The 21,482-nt window shown below is 35.7% G+C and overlaps 2 protein-coding genes across 2 annotated transcripts in view; one reads left to right on the top strand and one right to left on the bottom strand.

Moving 5' to 3' along the window:
• LIN7A (lin-7 homolog A, crumbs cell polarity complex component) overlaps positions 1-14,656 on the top strand; it is a 280,103-nt gene extending 265,447 nt beyond the window's left edge. The window contains exon 6 of the mRNA XM_082850022.1: positions 14,615-14,656. The gene's annotated coding sequence lies outside the window, so the exon portion shown is untranslated. The remainder of the gene's footprint in view (positions 1-14,614) is intronic.
• Positions 1-21,482, bottom strand: part of PTPRQ (protein tyrosine phosphatase receptor type Q) — a gene marked incomplete at both ends in the record, with an annotated part of 195,373 nt that overhangs the window by 36,613 nt on the left and 137,278 nt on the right. The window contains 5 exons of the mRNA XM_082849998.1: positions 4,899-5,027; positions 7,526-7,625; positions 16,850-16,923; positions 18,914-19,136; positions 19,706-19,864. Of these exons, the coding sequence (XP_082706124.1) occupies positions 4,899-5,027; positions 7,526-7,625; positions 16,850-16,923; positions 18,914-19,136; positions 19,706-19,864 (685 nt within the window). The remainder of the gene's footprint in view (positions 1-4,898; positions 5,028-7,525; positions 7,626-16,849; positions 16,924-18,913; positions 19,137-19,705; positions 19,865-21,482) is intronic.

Here is a 21,482-nt window from a genome sequence, read left to right as displayed (position 1 = left end):
TGATGCAGTGGTAAATGGGATTGTTTCCTTAATTTCTATTTCTGATCTTCCATTGTTAGTGTATAGAAATGCGACAGATTTCTGTGTATTAATTTTGTATCCTGCAACCTTGCTGAATTCATTGATGATCTCTAGTATTCTGGTAGTATCTTTAGGATTTTCTATGTGTAGTATCATGTCATCTGCAAACAGTGACAGTTTCACTTCTTCTTTTCCAATTTGGATTCCATTTACGTCTTTTTCTTCTCTGATTGCCATGGCTAGGACTTCCAAAACTATGTTGAATAATAGTGGTGAGAGTGGGCATCCTTGTCTTCTTCCTGATCTTAGAGGAAATGGTGTCAGCTTTTCACTGTTGAGTATGATGTTAGCTGTGGGTTTGCCGTATATGACCTTTATTATGTTGAGGTATGATCCCACTATGCCCACTTTCTGGAGAGTTTTTATCATAAATCGGTGTTGAATTTTGTCAAAATCTTTTTTCTGCATCTACTGAGATGGTCATATAATTTTTATTCTTCAGTTTGTTAATGTGTATCACACTGATAAGCAGATATTGAAAAATCCTTGCATCCCTGAGATAGCTCCCACTTGATCATAGTATATGATCCTTCTAATGTATTGTTGGATTCAGTTTGCTAGTATTCTGTTGAGGATTTTTGCATCTATGTTTGTCAGTGATATTGGTCTATAATTTTTTTGTGTGGTATCTTTGTCTGGTTTTGGCATCAGGGTGATGGTGGTCTCATAGAATGAGTTCAGAAGTATTCCTTCCTCTGCAATTTTTTGGATGAGTTTCAGAAGGATAGGTGTTAATGCTTCTCTTAATGTGTTGTAGAATTCGTCTGTGAAGCCATCTGATCCTGGACTTTTGTTTGTTGGGAGTTTTTAAATCACAGATTCAATTTCAGTTCTTGTAATTGGTCTGTTTGTATTTTCTATTTCTTCCTGGTTCAGTCTTGGAAGGTTGTACCTTTCTAAGAGTTTGCCCATTTCTTCTAGGTTGTCCATTTTTTGGCATATAGTTGCTTGTAGTAGTTTCCTATGGTCCTTCATATTTTTGTGGTGTCTGTTGTAACTTTTCCTTTTTTGTTTCTAATTTTATTAATTTGGGCCCTCTTCCTTTTTTTCCTGATGAGTCTGGTGAAATTTTAATCAATTTTGTTTATCTTTTCAAAGAACCAGCTTTTAGTTTCATTGATCTTTTCTGTTGTTTTCTTTGTCTCTATTTCTGCTCTGATCTTTATTTCTTTCCTTCTATTAATTTTGGGTTTTGTTTGTTCTTCTTTCCTCTATTTGCTTTAGGTATAAGGCTAGGTGGTTTGAGATTTTTCTTGTTTTGCAAGGTAAGCTTGTATCGCTATAAACTTCCCTCTTAGAACCACTTTTGTTGCGTTCAATAGGTTTTCATTTGTCTCTAGGTATTTTCTGACTTTCTTCTTGATTTCTTCAGTGATCCAGGCTCAGCAACTTTAAAGAGATAGGTCTGCGTTACCAGTGTGTGTATGCTCATCTTGCTAATATTTCCTCCTAGAAATGTTTCTCACTTCCTTGTGTTAATGGCTGTGTTTTGAAGGAGCCATCACAAAACGTCGTTTTGTTCATTTGTTTATCAAATAGCAAAACCCAAGGGTTATTTTCTAATCTGGTAAATGTGGAATAGATGAGCACAAATATCAAGAATTCTTCCCAAGAAATAAAGCTTGAGTTCACTAAACTTATATAGGAAATGTGCATAATGAAATGATGTCATTATCATTCCAAATAAGAACTTAAAAAACATTTTCTTGGCATATCTCTGAATGTTCTCATGGATTTATAGAGTTTTAAATCTTTGAATTTTATTCTCTTTCAAGAGAAGAAGAATGAGAGAATTCTTCTTCAGGTTCTTTGTGAAATAAGATATAATCAAATGATGAGAGTTTATACATATAAAAATTATAGGACAAATCTTAAAATGTATATAAATATATAGGCAGATATAAAATAAATAATTTCTTAACCACAAAACCCTAAATCCTGAAGGGGATTTAGTACCAAGTATTGTAATGACCATTTTTGGTCAACTAGGTGATTCCCTAAAGTTAATAATTTAACTACTGATTGATTAGATATTTTATCATTTCTGTTATGGACATGTGAAGACGTATAACACTGAGGAAAACTGCAAGTCCAATTAGCATCAAGAAAGTAGGCAGGTTGGAAGGAAAAGAATAAGCCTATGCCTCACGTATAAAGAGCATATGTTAATTGGGTAGATTTAAAGGAAATTATCTAAGTTCCTTCTTGTAAATCACAAAGACATATGGCATAAGTTACTCAACAGTTTGGAAGCTAACTCCGGCTCTTTGGTTCTTCTGCCTCAGAATCTACCATTAGTCTTTGTGGCTCTACCCTCATCAGACATGTATGGCTTTGAATAGATTTAGATTTTCCAGCACCTGAAATACAGGTTAAGAGCTTTAGAGCTTCAGTGAAGAATGACCACATGCATATGTGCACATGGCTAATTATGAATCTGTTAATTACTGTTTTTTCTAGTCTTATTGTCTAATGTATTAGTGACTTTATTAACATGAAAAACCTTCAGTAAATAATAAAGCTGGAGATAGATCTCTATAATGAAAAGAATTACTACCAAACCACTTGATAGTTATTTTAATAAATTTCTGTAATAAAGCAAATCATATTAGTATGTGCCATTGGAATTACCAATGAGAAAGTTTTTACAGTCACGAGTACTAGAATCATAACAAGTAAATGAGAAAGCAAAAAGCATGAAAACTAAAATTTCTAAGTGTGCTATGACTAGTGGTAATACATACCCGTTTTCTATATGCAAAAACAGATAAAATTGTTTGAAATATACTTTAAAAGCAATTGTACATCCAGGTACAAATAAAGTGACATATATATAAATAAACATGGAACAGGAAAATAAATGAGTCAAGGTTAAATAAGGCTGTCCCTGAATTATAAGTACCCGATAATAAACAATCTATACAGTCTTTGCCCACCTTTTCCATTAGCTGTCATGACAGTCATTGTTTAAAAAATATATATCTTATCCCTTTTTGATAATGGCTGTGTTCAGCAGTGGAGTAGGGGGCAAGCTGTGAAAACACATAGAGCTTAGGGGATCTGACCTCACATAGCCTCTATAGAATGGTAACCTCCTCGAAAAAGAATACTTTCTCCAATACTGACTGGCTTCTTTTTTCACTGTATTATAACTCCTAAAGATCTACTTACTAGAGACTTTTGGGGGATTAATAAAGAATCTTTAAGAAGTACTGTAAAATTGTTTGGGCACTTAGAAATTCACGTTTATGAAGAGATTCAACTAAATTGTTCAAGAAACTAAAATTAATTGCACTCAGAGATTTGAAGTTCTATCCCTTGTATACTTTCACTTGTAGAAGAAAGAGATGGAGATCCCAGGCCTGAACTCAGAAAGGAGTGTGGAAAGGGAGTTGGGCCTACAGGGGTAAAGGAGAAGAAACTTCCTTTTACTATGCAGTATGACCCTTATAGAACTGAGACACAGAGCCTAATACTAGTAATGCTCTATTGTTGCTATGATATGATTTAACTTTGACAGGTTACCCTGAAAATCGGTTGATCTTTCATGTGGAAAACTATGTCCTGCTTAATATATAACCATCTTACACATAGTCTTTGGAGCACTATCCATTTTAGATAGGAACAACCTGTATTGGAACATAAACAAATGTAGATAAATATAAAGAGGTTTTCATATCCAACAAACCAAATTTCTTTGTAATTTACTGATAAAACTGAATAACTTTCATTTTGTCGCATTTGGAAGGACCCTGCTTATCAGATGACACTTCCCTCTATAGCACGTATATATACTTATACGTATATCTACGTATAGCACGTAGATATTTTTAGACATACTGGAAATGTTTTTGCAAAGTCAATCTATCAGGTAAAGACCAACTTTGGTAAATGACAACTATAAATAATTAATTCCTTTTTAAGTTTAAGACCTTTGATGCCATATTTTCAGTTGGTAACAATTTCTAAAATTCAGCACAGCTGTGCAGGTACTTTGTAACAACTGTCATGTGCTTGTAAGCATCACAAAACATTGGATCTCGTAAGAATTGAAACTTGTTAAGACAATCTGATGATAGTTTTTTCTTTTTCCAAATTCTTAATAAAAACTATCAATCACTGAACAAGCAAAGAAATAAAAAATATAAAAGAATTTGGTGAATTATCTTAATATAAGTTTTTCAAATGTGCCAACATTTTGAATAATTTATCTTTACAATTAAGCATTCTATTTCCAATACATATTGATGACATTTAGTATACATATTTTTACTTTTCCTTTCAAAGGTAATTTTAACTTTGTATTTAATTCTTAAATACTAAGCAATTTTAAAAAATGAAGTGTTAGTACACAATTTAGACTTCTAATGTCATTTTATACTAAAATAAGGAGGCATAAGACAGGCTTTTATAAAAATGATATAAACAATATCAAGTGGTTACAAATTTAATTTAAATTTGTGATAAAAAATGTGGACACCTCCAGGAAATCCAATGTAAAAAAAAAAAAAACTGTCATCTGAAGTGAATTATTAAATATAATTTTAAAGATTTAATGTGTACAAATATTTGTCTCAGGAAAAAAAAGCTTGGTTGAACATTATAGTCCAAGGTTCCTATTGAACTCGAAAGTACTAGGAAGATTGATTCTCCGAACACCAGTGAGAAGTGTGTAGAAGATGGAGGTCACCCTTTGAAAGAAGATCTCTGCGACCTGTGTAAATAGGAGCCCCACAAACACTTCCAACAAGCATAGGTCAGAATAGGGTCATGGCTCCGGGCCCTCTGGACCACTGTTCGCCCAGAGGAGTGCTCACCGCGTTAATCTCTCGTCCTTCAGTTCCAGGTCTGCCACTGTGATGAGCTGATCTAGGTTGAATTTAGTGTCAATAATTTCTGCATCCCGAGGAGAATATGTCCCACCTTCTTTCTGCTTCTGTCGAATTCTAATAAAGTCCAAGAAGGGAATATCATAGAAAGCATATGAAATTATATTTAGTTTTCTTAAGACATTAGTCAGATAATTTCTTTGTTGGGATCACTTCCCTGAGTATGTTGCAAATTTGCAGCTACTCAACTCTTTCCTGTTTTAATTCCACAGAATGTATTCTATAATTTTTTAACATGCTGCTTTTAATGAGAATTAGTTCATCAAGGCCTGAGCCACTGGCACATTTAAAATACAGAGCAAATGAGACTGAGGCTGTGAGCTTGTTTCTCCTCCCTCAAGCTGTCTCATATGTTTGTCGTAAAAAGGAAATATGCCAGTGTGGACATAGCTCACTGCTATCAGCACCAGTGCTAAAAGACAGTGCTCCACTGTTTTTACATAACGTGAAAATACATAAAAATGTGTTTTGAATTGTCTCATTGGCTTTTATAAAAATATTGTCAAATATGTAATATCTAAGTATAATTTAACTATACAGATTATGTAATCTAAGATTATAATATATAACCAGAAAACTCAGGTTCAAAATTAAAATCACATGCATCTGCGAATCAAATCAAAGTCTCTTCATTTTGAGCCCTTTTACATGTTTATTTTTATATGACATAGTACGGTACATTATAAAGTAATATTTAGCCATTCTATGTATCTTTTGCACTTCAAACATTTAACATCTATTATGATTTATGTGTTGAGGATGATATAGGAAGTATAAAATATGGTCCTTATCCTCAAGGACATAATTTAGTTGAGAAGTAGGCTCTAAATGTAGAAAAAGCATAACAAAAGAGAAAAAAAGTCAAATTACAACTCCTAAAACAGTAATTGATTAGTTATAAAATGTTATATAAGTGATTACAACTATTAGTATTTAGAGGAAATAAAAAGTAGGATTTGACTTGAGTGTTCCAGAATCAGAAGGAGGAGGAAGCACATGTCCAGCTGACTGAACAAAAGCAGAGTTGTATGAAAACTGACGGAATGTTCAGGTGAGAACAGACTCTGTTGGCTGAAGAGCCGTATGTAGGAAAGTTGTAGGGAATAAGAGGGGCCCATTTCCTGCCCACAAAAGGAGTTCATCCTATAAAGAAATGATTTTAGAGCAGGAAAACGATATCAATATGGTGGATGCACATCCCTCAGGGACAAGGACCATATATTACACAACATAACTTTAAAAGTGCCTAAAATAACGACCGCCTCTCACCATCTTCTGGCTGAATCTGAGAACCCTTTCTGGTATAAGAAAAATATCTTTCAAGAGCCCTTCAAATTATCCATCAAAATGATAATTTAAAAGATACAAGATGAAACAGAGAATGCTTGGCAAACGGAATACAGGACACCATTCTTCGGATAAAATAGAGCCTATTGAGCTACTTAGGAAATTAGCATAATAGTTATTTTTACAAATGTAGGGTCCCTTTAACTCGGCAATCTACCTTATGAAACTAATTTTAGGATCACAACTAAGGCTTCCCCTGAGGTCCTGTAAACAACGGAAATTTTAAGAGACTGATACCGAGAATTTGAAAAAAAACACTTGGAAAACACAGTACAGACATTTTGATAAAGTAAACGTGAGAAAGGGGCCCACTGTATAAGGAAGTTGGACATTTTTTAAGTGTTCTTACTGGAAAAGTGATCTCTTCTGTATAAAATCTGAAATTTAGACCTGATTAAAATATTTTTCAATTAAACCTATCAGAGTTATAAAATATTCAAAAAGATGGAGAAAGCCTGGCAGCTTCTGCTTTTGGGTTACCACTTTGTCTCTCAGCTCTACATCCACACTTCTTTGCCCTGCTTTGTGATACTGAAGTTAGACTCTAACATTTCTCCTTTGCCAGCTGGCTAGACGTTAAACTTTGTCAATAGAGGACACTGCAGTCATCCTGCAAGGCAATAGGGACAGGGAGATACTTCCCTTGAGTGTTCTAGCGCTGCAATATTCTTATTCATTGTGGAAGCCCAGCAGCCCACCTGGGTGAGCACTAGCTGCCTCTTAAGTTCATGCTCTCTCCATCAGTGAAGGATTCCAGGTAGCTCCAGCCCACCCACGCGATCAGGCAAGAGTGGGCTGCTTCCACTGTCCGATTCCAGCCTGCCAACTCTCCAGTAACGATGGGTAGCTTCTACAGATCAGCTCCAGCCCTTCCTCTGTCATATTTCTTTGCACAAAGGTAGGTGATAGGGCTGCGTGTGTCTGTGGTAGCCATTCCATGTCAAACTTGGGAGTGAGATTTCTTCTAGTTCTTTGTTCCTCTACTGTCCACTCTTCCTTAGCCTAGAGAGAGTAGCTTTGTTGCACTTGCTACTTCTGGATCCCTTAGTGTTTTCTCTTACCCCCTTCAGTTGTTAACTATTTTTACTAGTTAACATATTATTAAATGTTTCTCATTAAGGTAACCATTGTGGCTTCTGTCTCCTGATTGGGCCATGACTGAATGATGTCCATAAAGCATCTTAGGAATAAGTACAAATAAGTCTTACCTTGCAAATGCAAAAACAGCTGTTCCAAGAAGAATAATTGAAAGGATACACAAAGTGACTGAAAGTATAATCTCTACAGATCTTTCTGAAAGCCCTTCACCTGAAGAGAAAGACATATAAAATCATTAATTATTATTATATGTAATACTACATTGGGTCTCAAAATACAGGAAAAAATTTGGCATATTTCTCAATAATGCTAATGAAGTGTACAGATGTGTTTCTCTTCTCCTAGATCTTCTAACTTTGGAGCTCAATCCTTGGTGCTCTTCTTTTTTTCTATTTAAACTCACATCTTTGGTGAACCTGTGCAGCCTCATGGTTTTAATTTTCATCTATATGATGATGACTACTTAACTGTAATCTAAGGAACTCCCGACCTGTATATCCAATTGCCTACTATATATCTTTATTTAGAAGTGTAATTAAATTTTAAAAATCAAAATTTCCAAAGCTGAACTCCTAGTCTTCCCTCCTTTCAACTGCATCTTTCCCCATCTTAGTCGATGGCAACTCCATTGTTCTAGTTGCTCAAGCCAAAAATCTTGGAGTCATACTTGACTTTCTCTTTCATAGAACACATCCAAAATCTCTGAGGAGATCCTGTTGGCTCTATGTTTTTCACTAAAAGAAACTAGGGAAACTTGGAGAGATAGTAATTCCAAAGTGTGATTAGGGAACAAAAGGAATTTGGGATATCTAATGGGGCAAGAAAGCTAAGAAATGATCAAAGCCTAATGGTATGGAAAGAACAAAAGATCATCTTGAAGAGGTGGCCAAAGATGGAACAATTTAAACTTTATAATGAATAAAAGCTGAAATTGATTGAAATAGATTCAATATAAAAATCCATGAGTTCTAATATTATTCAGTGAAAGAGAAATGAAAATTAAAACCAAAAAGGTACTAATTTGTAACCTCTGGTTTTAGCTAAACAACTCTTTTTTTCACTCTAAAAATTTGTAATTAAAGAGAGAAAACTAAGCATTTTTTTCCCGTGGCTTTCTCATATGAACTGTTTTTTATGAATTAAAAAATAGCCCCAGTTAAGGAGATAAAGCTCCTTATTAGAGGAGAATTCTGTTTAATAAATGTGGAAGAAATAATAAAATTAGAAATTAATTTTGCATTCCTAATGAAATAATTGACTCAGGTAACAATCATAAGTGTATCTCTAAATGACTAGGAGGAAGGTTGAAAGGCATTTGGATATTTAGGGAATGTCAAACTATCATCTCACAGATTATTTGCTGGTTATAACAAGGGAAAAAACAACTTTCCAGTGAAAGGTCCTTCTGTCATTACCACTAAACTTACTGATCAATTTTAACATCACTGAAAATGTGACAACCAGGTATTACACACCTCCTGATGTGAGGTATTTTGATCTACGCAGCAACACCTGTAAAGTAGCCCTGCCAAAAATGTTCATTGTGAATATTCAAACCTTTAGATCTTATCTCTGATTTATAAGAAAGTAGGAAAAGGAGTTAATGACACCAATAAAAAGCAATCAGACAAATTCAAAATATGGAACCTCTTGATCCTGTTTTAAGCAAACTACAAAGAAAAAAATCAGAGGATGCTTTGAAACTATATATATATAGTTTTACATAATATCAAGGATTTATCATTAATTTTGTTGAACTGCAACAATATAACATACTTATTAGAGAAATATGCTAAACTGTTTTGGAGTGGAATATATAATGCTTTCTGTGATTTACTTTAAAATACTTCAGAAACAAAATGAAAAATGTGTAATTAAAACGTGGCAAACCATTAAAAGTTATTAAATTTAATTAATAGGTATTTGGGGGTTCATTATACAAAACTTTCGTGTACGCTCTACTCACTTCTCACTACCTCTGCTGCAAGCATCCTGATCAAGGCCACCATCCTGTTTTGCATGAATTGTCGTATGGACACCTAACAAGTCTTCCTGTATCCACCCTGTCCTCTTTCCATCTATTCGCAACATAGTAGCAAGAGTAATGATTTTAAAACATTACCTGTCTACTTAAAATCCTCCTTATCTCTCACAGGCAAAATCCAAAGTCCTTCCAATGGCCTATGGCCATAGGTTAATGGCCTCTGGTTCCCTGTTATCTGTTTGACTTCCCTTCCAATCTCCACCTTGCTTACAACTCTGGAGCCAGACTGGCCTCCCTATTGTTCTTGGGACACACCAGGTAACTCTTGATACAGGGCTTTTGGCCAGCTTCTTCCTGTGCATAGAAATGTATTTCTCTTATAGATCTGCCTGGGTAGCCATTTCATTACCATGAGGAATTTGCTCAAATATCACCTAGTCAGTGAAGCCTACACTGACCACCTCTTACGGACTGAATGTATGTGTCCCTCCAAAATTCATATGTTGAAGCCCTAACACAAATACAGTGTGACAGTATTTGAGTGAGGAAGTAATTAATGCTATATGAGGTCACAAGGGTTGGGCTCTAATCTGATAGAATTAGTGTCCTTTTAAGAAGAGACACCAGAAAGCTAGTTCTCTCCCTCCTCCCTCCGAGTGCACATGCTGAGGAAAGGCCAAATAAGGACATAGCGAGAAGGAGGCATTCTGCAAGCCACGAAGAAAGCCCTTACCACGTACTGAAGTGGCTGGAACCTTATCTTTGATTTCTTGCCTCCAGAACTGTGAGAAAATAAACTTCTGTTGTTTAAGCCACTCAGTCTATAGTATTTGTTATGGCAGCCCAAGCAGACTAAGACATTACCATATTTAAGATTGAAAGCTGCAACTCCTTCACTTCCTGCCTTCCCCCTTCTACCTCCTCTACACTCTGTTCTACTTTTTCTTTTCTCCATAGCCCTTTGTAACATAATTCATTTATTTATTATCTTATTGTTTATTACCTGTCCAGAATGTAAGATCCCTGAGGACAGGACTCTGTTGTATTCAAAACTGTATTCCAAGTCCTGAGAACAGTATCAGGCACATAGCAAATGCTCAATAAATATTTTCTAAATTTACTGATATATAAAAATATCGATTTTGAAGTATATTAGAAATTAAAAATTTTCAGGTTGAAGATTAGGCATTAAACCAAATAAGAATATATGTTATTAATTATTTTGCTACAACTAGTAATTATAATTATAACCAATTTTAAGTTATATAATGTATAATTTTACTGTAGAAAGTATTAAAGTCGAGTGACAAAACAGGTTAACTATCTGTAAAATACGCAGGGGTTAATGTCTTTTCTTCCCTGGATTGGTGCTTATGAAATGTTAACACTGTGAAAGAGTTTCTGTGGCTATTCTGCATGGTGGATTTAAATGAACACTGAATCTTGAACAGTTATCAGAGTTTCATGGTCATCTAGAATCTCCAGCTAAATTTAGAAGACTCTAAAGGGGCATGTAGCTCATAAAGTATTTTAGATACACCTTTTTCATACATTAAAATATAAATGGTTTGTTTCATGAATTTTCACATGCTGACTCCTAACTGGATATGCTTGGGAAAGGAAACATGAAGATGAATAGAATCATCTTTATCAGGTAGTATTGAGTCACTGGACCTTGGAACCTAGTAGGGAAAAAATGATTTCATAGACCACAAAAAATTTTCAGATTAGATTACCATTTCAAAGCACTAGCCAAGTGAAGTGAGGAAATGACATATGATGTATTAATAAACAATAGGTAATCCTTTGGGCACATGTATTACAAATGTACTACTAGGAAAGGACAAAATGTACTATGACTGTCCAGCACAGATTTTGATTCACTGCTATGCATGTACCCACAGAGCATTACCAGTACAGAATGAAGTCATTTCTCTAAATCCTTTCACAGAAGACAAAACTCTTTCACTTAAAAATATAAACATGATTCTTTTTCTAACATGTACATTTCCTGATTAGACTTAAAATCCATTGAAAGGTCAAATTAAATTGTTTTATGTGCATAACAGAATGTACTACTGTAGTAATTAAGCAAATCATAATTATAAAGCACTACCTAATTTTTCATAGTATATCTTCTGATTATCATTATTTAAACTCCTCTATGGATCTGACTTTTTAATGCAGCTTTATATCTCTAAGAAGCTTGAACTAAATGAGTTATAAAGCTCCTAGGACAATGCCCGGCTCTTGATATAGGTACTTACTGCATGAAAGATCATCTTCTTAATATTATTATTAATCTTAAAAGAAAACAACTTCTTATAACAGAACTTAAGTATAAAAAGTTCTCCTCTTTTAGCCCAGTATTAGCCATCCAGAATATTCAAATACTGCACAAAGAACTTACTAAAGGTTCTCAATTTCATAATTCAAGAAATGTAAATTAAAATACCCTAAATAAATGTTTTTTAACACATCATATTGGCAAAATATTAGAAGTAGATAATAAACAGTGGCCAGGTTGCAAAGTCATACTTAGTCATTGTTAAAACAAACAAAAAGGAATTATTGCATCTTTATGTGTAAAAACAGTATACTTATGTATGAATGTTAGCCTCAGAAAGCTAAGATGAACAGGTGCAAAGAGAACAGCTAGAAATAATTTAAAATGTTGAGAAGAGAAAATGGTACAGCAAAGATAGGAAGTCTGTGGGAACAGAAAAATCAGAAATAGTAATGAAATCAAAAGCTACTTGGGCACTTAGTGATTTCCAGGCAACGCAGTACAGTGGTTATAAGCACAGCACTGCCTGAAGTCAGGCTGCCTGGGTCTAAAAGCTGGTGCTGCCACTTCCTAGCTCTGTAACCTTGGGCAAGATGCTTAAAGACCCAGCTTCAGACTTCTTACCAGTAAATTGGGAATACCTATAAACAGGAAATCGTGTTATAGGGTTGTAGTGAAAAATACATGAGGTTATATACAAAAAAAACTCATAAAGGGCTTGTCACATAAATAATGTTTCATATCTTTATTAATAACATTTCATAGTCATGAATCTGTCCATTCATCTGATTTAATCTCCCAGTTAGCTTATGAAGTAGGTATTATTATTCTCATTTTGGAAATAAGATTGCAGAAGTTAATTTGTTAAGTAACTAACCCAAGGTCACATAAATTCCATATACGCCAAAACTGCCTGAAATACGCTTGTCTGACTACAGAGTTTACGAGGTTCACCATCACATTGCCACTGCCTCATTAACATCATAAAACCTTCCCCTGCTCCTCTGGTATCCCGGGGGCAAGTGATCCTTTTGCTGCAAAAAATATATAGTGACTCCCTATCTCTGTTCCCAAGTGAGCATATTGGAACTTTTCATTGTTAGCACAGTAATTAAATGAGAAGTATTATGACAAAAGAAAACAATCACAGAGCGCCTTTGCCGTGAGGGTTAAGGTTTCAACTTGTTCAGTTTTAATGAAGCCCTGTGAGGTGCAGAAAGCAGTGTCTGGTTTTCAAATCACAGGAATCCTCTATAATTAAACCTTGCAATCAAAACATTGCCTACAAGCAGTTTCCATAAACTGATGTGCCTAAGGAGGTTTCTTAAAAAAAAATTTAAGAAGGATTCTTGGGAATTTTCTTAATAAAAATCCTAATGCTCAATCCTGAGTGAAAACAAAATCAAGTAAGTTGTAAGTATTTCTTTAGGGTCAAAATGATGGCACATGTCATTTCCCATTATTCCTACAGGCTATAAAGATTTCCCAACGTGCAAACCTCTTCCAGGTTATCAATCCTTACTCAGCAAAGCCCTGTCTGGCCCCTTCTTACTTGTACTGCTGTTAGCCTTTTTCCCAAAACTTAAGCCTTTTAGTTCATCAGTGATTCTTTGCCCCTAATTTTAACATCCAAATAATATCTCTGACAGGCACAACCCCTATCAAAATGGTCTGTCTTGCAAATGTATGTCCTATACTAACTTAGAAACACAGCTTTGCAAAGGCACTTAAATCCTGAAGATTGTATTGATAGGCGACTCAACTTGAAGCTCCTTGCCTTTGGTGTGCAAAATACCAGTACATCCATTGGTGGTTTGATGACCTAGGTGGGACCTAGACTTCTTTCGCTGAAGTGTGAGATGCACACCTAAGTGTTGGGCAGACCTGTTAGAAATGCTGGGAGCCACTAGCCTGTTGCAAATGCTATCCTATATCCCAATACATGACATGTTTGAGAGAAAAAAAGGACTCAATCATCCTTTGTATGCTTACGATGACACCAATGCATTTTACTATTTGCTTGCCTCCATTCTTATAGCCATGAAACCATTCTTGCCATTGACCACTGCCCACTGTAGAAACAGTCAACTTTATTTCCTTTTTGGGTCCTTCTACTATATCCTCCTCGGCAATGTTCTTTTCCCAAAAACTCTATGACTCCATGGCCTTTTATTAATGCCAATTATAGACCAGCACCTTTTCTGGAGGGTGTTCTTTGGTTCCTGACTCAAGAGTGAATCTGATATACACAGAACCACAATATCCAATAGCCAGGTAGAAAATCAATATGAGGCCAGAAATTGATGGTGTTACATCCATTAACCAGCAAAATGACTGGGCTACTTTGATGGACATCAAGGAATTCTGCTCCTGTGGTACACACCATATTCCAAATCTGAACATTTCATTTCACCACAACTGAGGGTTGCACTCCTTTTAATTTCCTCCACTCCTGCCCGGCACTGTTTTCCTAGCTACAAATAACTATCTAGATAGCAGAATTTTATGTGGTCAATTGGAATAAGCATTAGAGAGCAAACTCCTATTATAAAGCTGCTATCTATCAGGAGAGAGCCCATGGGAGGCCACCCTAAGGAGGAGCCTGAAAGGCTATCCTGGTGTCACTGGTCTCCAAATAGCATATGAACCCTGAAAAATTGATTGTAGATACGTGGGACTCTTCCTTGTCACAACCCCTTACCAACCCAATGGCATTTCACTGACTGTGCCCAGCCTGTGTTTCCCTAGTCCCTCCTATTCTGACCTTGACAGGATCTGGTGCTCTGCCGTTCATTATACATCTTACATCCCCTTATACTCCTGCTGTTACCAGGGCACACAAACATTAGCACCTGGATGACTTGGGTGGTGGTGATGATTCCAAAAGGGGAATCAGAGAACTGATGGTGTATTTCTTCTATCTTCTAGAATTACTTATTGTATTGCACTGCCTTGGCCGAGAGACAAAGAAAGAAAGAGAAGACCGTCGCTGAGGGACATCTTGAGACTACCTGTGGCCAAAGTGATGGATGAGGCCCATCCTTGGCCAAAGGGAAGCCATTTAGCAGAATCTGGGAATCGCGTCCCTGTACACCATGGTTCCTGATGCTTGGTTTCCCTCCTCTTTCATTCCTATTAACCTAGATGTCTCAACTTTACCTTTCAGATAATTGGCTGAATATGTTGTCCTCATATCCATAATCTACATAAAACCAGCAAGCTATGAGATGAACAGCACACAGCAAACAACACAACAAAGTGATCTCTTTTTAGCACTGCATCCTCAAAATATCATCTCTCTAAGACATATGAGCTAATCCACTTGTACTATGTTTCTTATCTTCCATCGGTAAATATACCGGGTCACCATTTAGCTGTGATAATACGTAGTTTCTGAATGCTGTAACCTAAAGGAAGTTAAGTTGATGCCATCAAAACATTTACTGTGGTGGTGTCAGGGTGTGATAAACTCACCTATCAAATGCAGAAACGCTTGACACAACTCCAAAACCACAAGTCTAGTCAGCTGATTTAAAAATGACTGATTACGTAAAATTAGTCAAACCAGTGATTTTATGGAATTTAAGCAGACAGCACAGCCAACGAAATCTATAAGTTATTCCCCTATAAACATTAATGTAGCAAACCGTGTGCCCCTTCATTTCTTCCAGGTCCAAAGTTTCCTTAACTAAGTGGAGGCTGCAGAAACTGGTTTATACAATTCATGTTCCACAACCAGATGAGAATTTCTAACTGAAAAGGGTGGAACATTTTCCGTCTTCTTCCAGCCATAATTATCACTGAAACCTATTGCATTCATGATATACTGTGGATCAGAACAACACACAAAGTTCCACACTCTCAGAGCCTGACACACAGGAAACAGAAAGCTGTGATTTACTCAGAGAAGTCTAGGGAAACAATTTCTCCTAAGGCAATATATTTTTAAAATCTTCCCTTATAACTCATCCAAAAAGAAGCTATTAAGCATTGAACACTTTATAACTATAAAATATTAATATCTTTACCTATATTATTTTACACAGATCTTTCAAGGCAGGTAATATCACCATTTTCCAAACAAGGAAACTGAGGTTTATAGAAATTATTTTCTCAAGTGGTAGAGCCAAGATTTGAATCCAGGTCTAAATCCTGCATTTGTATCGTAATGGTTGTAAAATATGTGCCGGCAGAGCCGCGTAATTACTTAATCTGGGCCGCGGTTTCCTCGTCTGTAAAGTGGAACTAACACTGACACCTAACAGGGTTTCTGAACCTCAGCACTATTGACTGTGGGTTAGATAACGCTTTGCTGGAGGGGCTGTCCTATGCACTGTAGGATAGGTAGCAGCATCCCTGGCCTCCCCGCTCACTAGATGCCACCAGCTCAGCCTGCACAATTGTGACAACCCAACCAAAAATGGCTCCAGACATTGCCTAATGTCCCCGGGAGAGTAGAATCACTGGTTGAGAACCACTGACCTAAATTAAAGGACAGCTGTGAAGAGCCCATCAGTGAATACATACAAAGAGCCTCAGAGTATGTCTGGCCCAGAATATTTAATGTTAGATAGGTTGGTGGTGAAGAAGGATGAGGGGAGGAGGGGGAAGAGAAGAAGTGGTAGCCATAGTAGGGAGAGCAGGAGGGGGAGAGGAAGGGGGAGAAAAGGAAGAAGAAGAAATATACTTGCATCTGACTAAATTGTATTGATGTTTTATTCAGGCCTGACTGGGTGTATATAATTGAAAAACTCAGAGTTGATCAGAAAGAAAATAAAATTTAAAAAGACAGGTAGCCCTCTATCTTTTAGGATTATTTCAGGAAAGTTTCCATAATCCTTTTTCTTTTTTTAATGAAGTAAAAATGTTTTACATTATAAGATTACATACTAAACAGCCAAATAAATATTTGCTTAGTGTAATATTCCACACATCAGCCTAGACCAAATACCATATTGAAGTCTGTGTCCAGATTTGAATAGATGGAACGTCCATCACTTAAAAGAGTATTATAAATACTATTTTTTCCTTAGGATAATTAACCTTGAAATGATTTTATCCTTGAGAACATTCGTCATGGCTTAATACATTTACTAATGAATGTTACAGCTGTGATTAGCGTGTTGAGATTATAAATGAAATTAACTACAAAATATGTCTTACCTAAAGTCTTAACAGGATCAGAGTAATCAGAGTCAGTAAATTGTCCCATGACATTTGTGGCTCTAAATTTAAACCTATGAAATAAAAAACAACAATTTACATACCATATGACTTTTTTTTTTCTATGAATAATTTAACAAATGGCTGTGAAAAAGACAGTTTTGTTAAAGAGAAAGTTAACTTACAAAGCATAAACTTGGAAATCAGTCACCATCAGGACAAATAATATCTTTACTTGAAATTATCTTGTACATGGACCTCTTGAACTTCATGGGAGAGTGACCAAAAATTTGACCAGACTCATGAAGAGTCAGCAGGTTAATCAAATGAAGTAGATCACCTCCTTCATGGATTTATTTGGATGAAACCACTGAATGTCTGCACAAGCACACTTTATAAATATAAAGCATAATAACTGTTATACCTCAGCCACCTTGGAAAATGCCAATAAGCCAGATTTAGAATAGTCATATAAAACTCATCCTGTTCAAATATAAACAAATGAAGAACAGTGCTTCTTAATTCCGAGTGTGCACTTTTCACTTTCTGTGCTTTCATGACATATGAAATACAAGATGGATGCAGAAGAAAGTCAATCTTAAAAATCACTGGTTGATTCTGTCACCACAGAGACAACCGAAATTTACCTTATTTTAAAACTATGGGACTTCCCTGGTGGCACAGTGGTTAAGACTCTGCCTGCCAATGTAGGGGACATGGGTTCAAGCCCCAGTCCAGGAAGATCCCACAGGCCTTGGACCAACTAAGCCCGTGCACCACAGCTACTGAGCCTGTGCTCTAGAGCTCACGAGCCACAACTACTGAGGCTGCATGCCACAACTACTGAAGTCCGTGCTCCTAGAGTCCATGCTCTGCAACAAGAGAAGCCACCATGGTGAGAAGCCTGCGCTCGCCACAACTAGAGAAAGCCCGCGGGCAGTAACGAAGACCCAACGCAGCCAAAAATAAATTTATTTAAAAAAGGAAATCTTTAAAAAAACAAAACTATGAACCTACAAGAATTTTAAAATATAAAACCAATCTATATTAATAAATTGTACTTCATAATTTAATCCCTACTCTTCTCAAATTCTTATGATTTTATGGATTATATGAAATGTTTTGGAAAAAATGTAAAATCAACAATTCTTGGATAAATATTAAACTTTGTGGTATATCATTTCTGTAACTGTTATCGTATGATGATTAATTTCAGGCCATAACTTAGTAACCCAAGTAATTGTACTTAATAACAGATAATAGAGCATTCTTTTTTCAAATGCCTAACTTCTCTAACTTTTCTAATGTTAACTTGTCCTAGGATGTTTATGAAGAACTTAACAGTGCTTTAGCAGGCAAAAATGAAACTAGCTGTATTTTTCAAATTTAGTAGTAAAAATTGTATTTTGAAAATTAAATAATTTAAATAATTAAAAAACTATAGTCATGACACAAAATAACAGTCAATTTAGTAGGAGAAAAATAACCAATTTAGCAAAGCATTTAATAAAGCTAACATATCAGCATTGGTTTTTATATTAGATTATTATAATCTATACAATACCAAATATTAAAGTGAATTGTAAAGATTTCAATTCCTCATTCAGTTGTTTGATAGTATGAAAAGCTGAAAATGATTGCTATGACTGAGGTAAACTGAAGCCATAATTAACTGAAAGACGAGGATCATGTTTCTAAAAACCTGACATGAGCATGCACGGCAGAGAAATGAGTGAAAAACACAAAATAGTACACATTCGTCACACTGCCCTTTACAGAAAGAATTAAATTCTACCCGTGTTCTCCAATTTGCACATTTTTCATATTGCCCTTAGTCACTTAACACGTCAAACCATAATTACTTTTAAGCTTGCCTACTTTCCCTACAACTGTATGTTTATGGGATGTAACGACAATGCCTTGTTGATCTTTATCATGCATTAGGTCACAATACATTATGGATGCCCAGCACTTACTGGAAAGATGACAGGAGAGGTAGATGGATGATGAAAGTTGTCAGCTAGCTTGCTAACATGATGCACAGTAAGCATAAACTATACTTACAAGTATTGCTTTTTTGGTTTCAGAGGTCCATTGCAGATTTTGTCTTCATTGCCAGGAATCATACATGCGTTATCAGCACCTATGATGTAAATTTCTTCATTGCCACTAAACTTTGTCTTTTCCTCTGTACATGGGGGATTAGGAAAGCCTTCATTTGTAAAATATGGCCTTGGCTTATTAAAATATGCATCATACCACTTTGTTACATTTCCATCATGCTGAGCTATTTTCAGAAAAAAGAATAATGATTACAAGTAATATCCAAATGTATTTTCACACTTATAAAGGGTGTTTCTATAATTGCATGAGGAAAACCTGGATGCAACATCTGTCACTCTATGAACCACCGGGGATGATTCAGCTGCTCTACATGGATAATCAGGGAACCCTATCCATTCCCATCACACATGAATCCATAGGCATTGTGCAGAATGACTTCTCGGAGAAAAAACATTCCTCAGTCAAGGGTAACTAACTCTCTTTCACACCTCCAAAGAAGCTATCAAGACTCCATCCTGCCAAACTCAACACAATCCTACCAGCATATGGAATAAATGAATCACATATTTTAACCATGCCTTTTTAAATTCTGGTAAAATATTTTAGGCATATATTAATGATCAGTAAAATTAATGATAATAAATTAATAATAATATTGACAATCTGTTAAACTCAAGAGATGTGTAATAATCAGGAGTCAACCTCATATTACTAATTTTGAGTTGAAATGTCTTTAGCATTCAGCAGTTCACACACTGCAATTTGACAAGATAAGCTGGCATGTGATGATACCTCCTGCTTCTGCTACAAGCACCTGTACACTTTTGATTGGTCCATGGTCATCATTATAGTAACATATTGGCATTCTGATTGTAATTGTTGTTGAAGTCACAAGAAGTTTTCCAGTGGCATCATAAATAGGGGTTGGTTTGGTTTTTGGTCGCGCTGGAGCTATAAACAAAGAAGCAGTATCACTACCAATTCATTTTTGTTTCTGCAGAGAAAATCATTTTGAATTCTCCTTTCATGCAGTAATTTACAGATAAAGTGATGACAAATATAAATAACAAATGAAACAGATTTCTGTTTGGATACAGCAGATATTTAGCAATTACTACCTCCTAATGGTATAATTATATATTTGAGACTTGCCTAAGATAATGGGACCCAGGTGTGATTTTCAGACATCTGACTCCTCTTTATATATTAAAGAAATTCAAACTGTATTTATAATTTTCACAAATGCATTAAATCATACTAGTATTTTCATGTTTTTTTTTTTTTTCTTTTACTTCCTTTAGCTGATTTACCAGTTTCTATTCTAGTCATGCCAGGAGCCCTGCCCTCTAACCCTGCAGTTATCCATACCAAACATCTGGATGGTATCCTCACATATTTTTCTCTGTGTTCACATAATCATATAAAAATACATAAAGTCATACATCATGGATTCTTCTCACTGATACGTTTTAATGGTGCTATATTAAGTATTATAATTACCCCACATATTGTTTTTCTCACTTAAATAAGACTTGTGTAAATCTTTTCAAGTCACCAAGTTCTGGCTAACTCATTCTTCTTAATGACTATGTTGTACATCATGGTGCAACTGCATCATATTTATTCAGTCATTCATCTAGTGATGGGAATTCACTTTTCCTTCGGGTTTTGAACATTTGCTTCACTACTCAGCCTTATACATTTAGCCTTATTTACTGATCCTTTTATTTCTATGGAATATATTCCCAAGGGCAGAATTTCTGGAACAAAAGAAACATGTACTTTTAACTTTAACAGATACTGCCAGAATAATTTTCTAGAAGTGCCATCATGATAATTCACATTTCACCGTCCATGCATGCAAGTATCTCCAAAATCAACATTTGCAGAAGCTCCTCGTTTCATTTCATCTTACAGCTACACACACCAGCTGAGCATCAGTAAGTTGCTTAGTCAAACTTCAATTCTCATATTTATAAAATCTTTTAAAAAAGCCTCTCCGACAATGCCATAAAATTGCCAGTATCATTTCCATTTTATACATGAGGAAAATGGTCTTATGCTACATAGCGGTAAGAGGGAACTATCAAGACTGGAACCAAATCTTTCTGACTTGATCCCTTAGCTCACTCCTCTGAGACATAAAAGTTACGATGACATTAGATGTATAGAAGTTTATTGGGGAAAATATCTATGAGAATCAAGGGGCAGGGAGCAATAGCAGGTGGCATGATCACAGGCCTGACACGTGTGAATGGGGAGAAGGAAGGAAGAAAGGATTCAGCAGGAAGGGCCTCAGGTTTCAGGGAGTTCTGAGAAACTTCTGAGAGAGGCCACTGGGGAGTCCCCAAGACAAGGTTTCCTGTTAGAGGAATCTGGCATGCGACAGTACTGTCCAACTCGGTATTATCTGTCAAATGCAAATCTAATGAGACAACTATTAATCCAGTGTCACTCCATGTCAATAAAATCGTGCCTATTACTGGAGAAAAATTCATTTCTCTAGGACTGAACCACTGCCCCTTAGGACTCATGTATCTTCTCTAGATAACTGGTCATGAGTCTATCC

This window comes from Leucopleurus acutus, assembly GCF_964270905.1.
Source record: "Leucopleurus acutus genome assembly, chromosome: 11".
In the NCBI taxonomy this organism is placed as follows: domain Eukaryota; kingdom Metazoa; phylum Chordata; class Mammalia; order Artiodactyla; family Delphinidae; genus Leucopleurus; species Leucopleurus acutus.
This window is presented reverse-complemented; position numbering and strand designations above follow the sequence as displayed.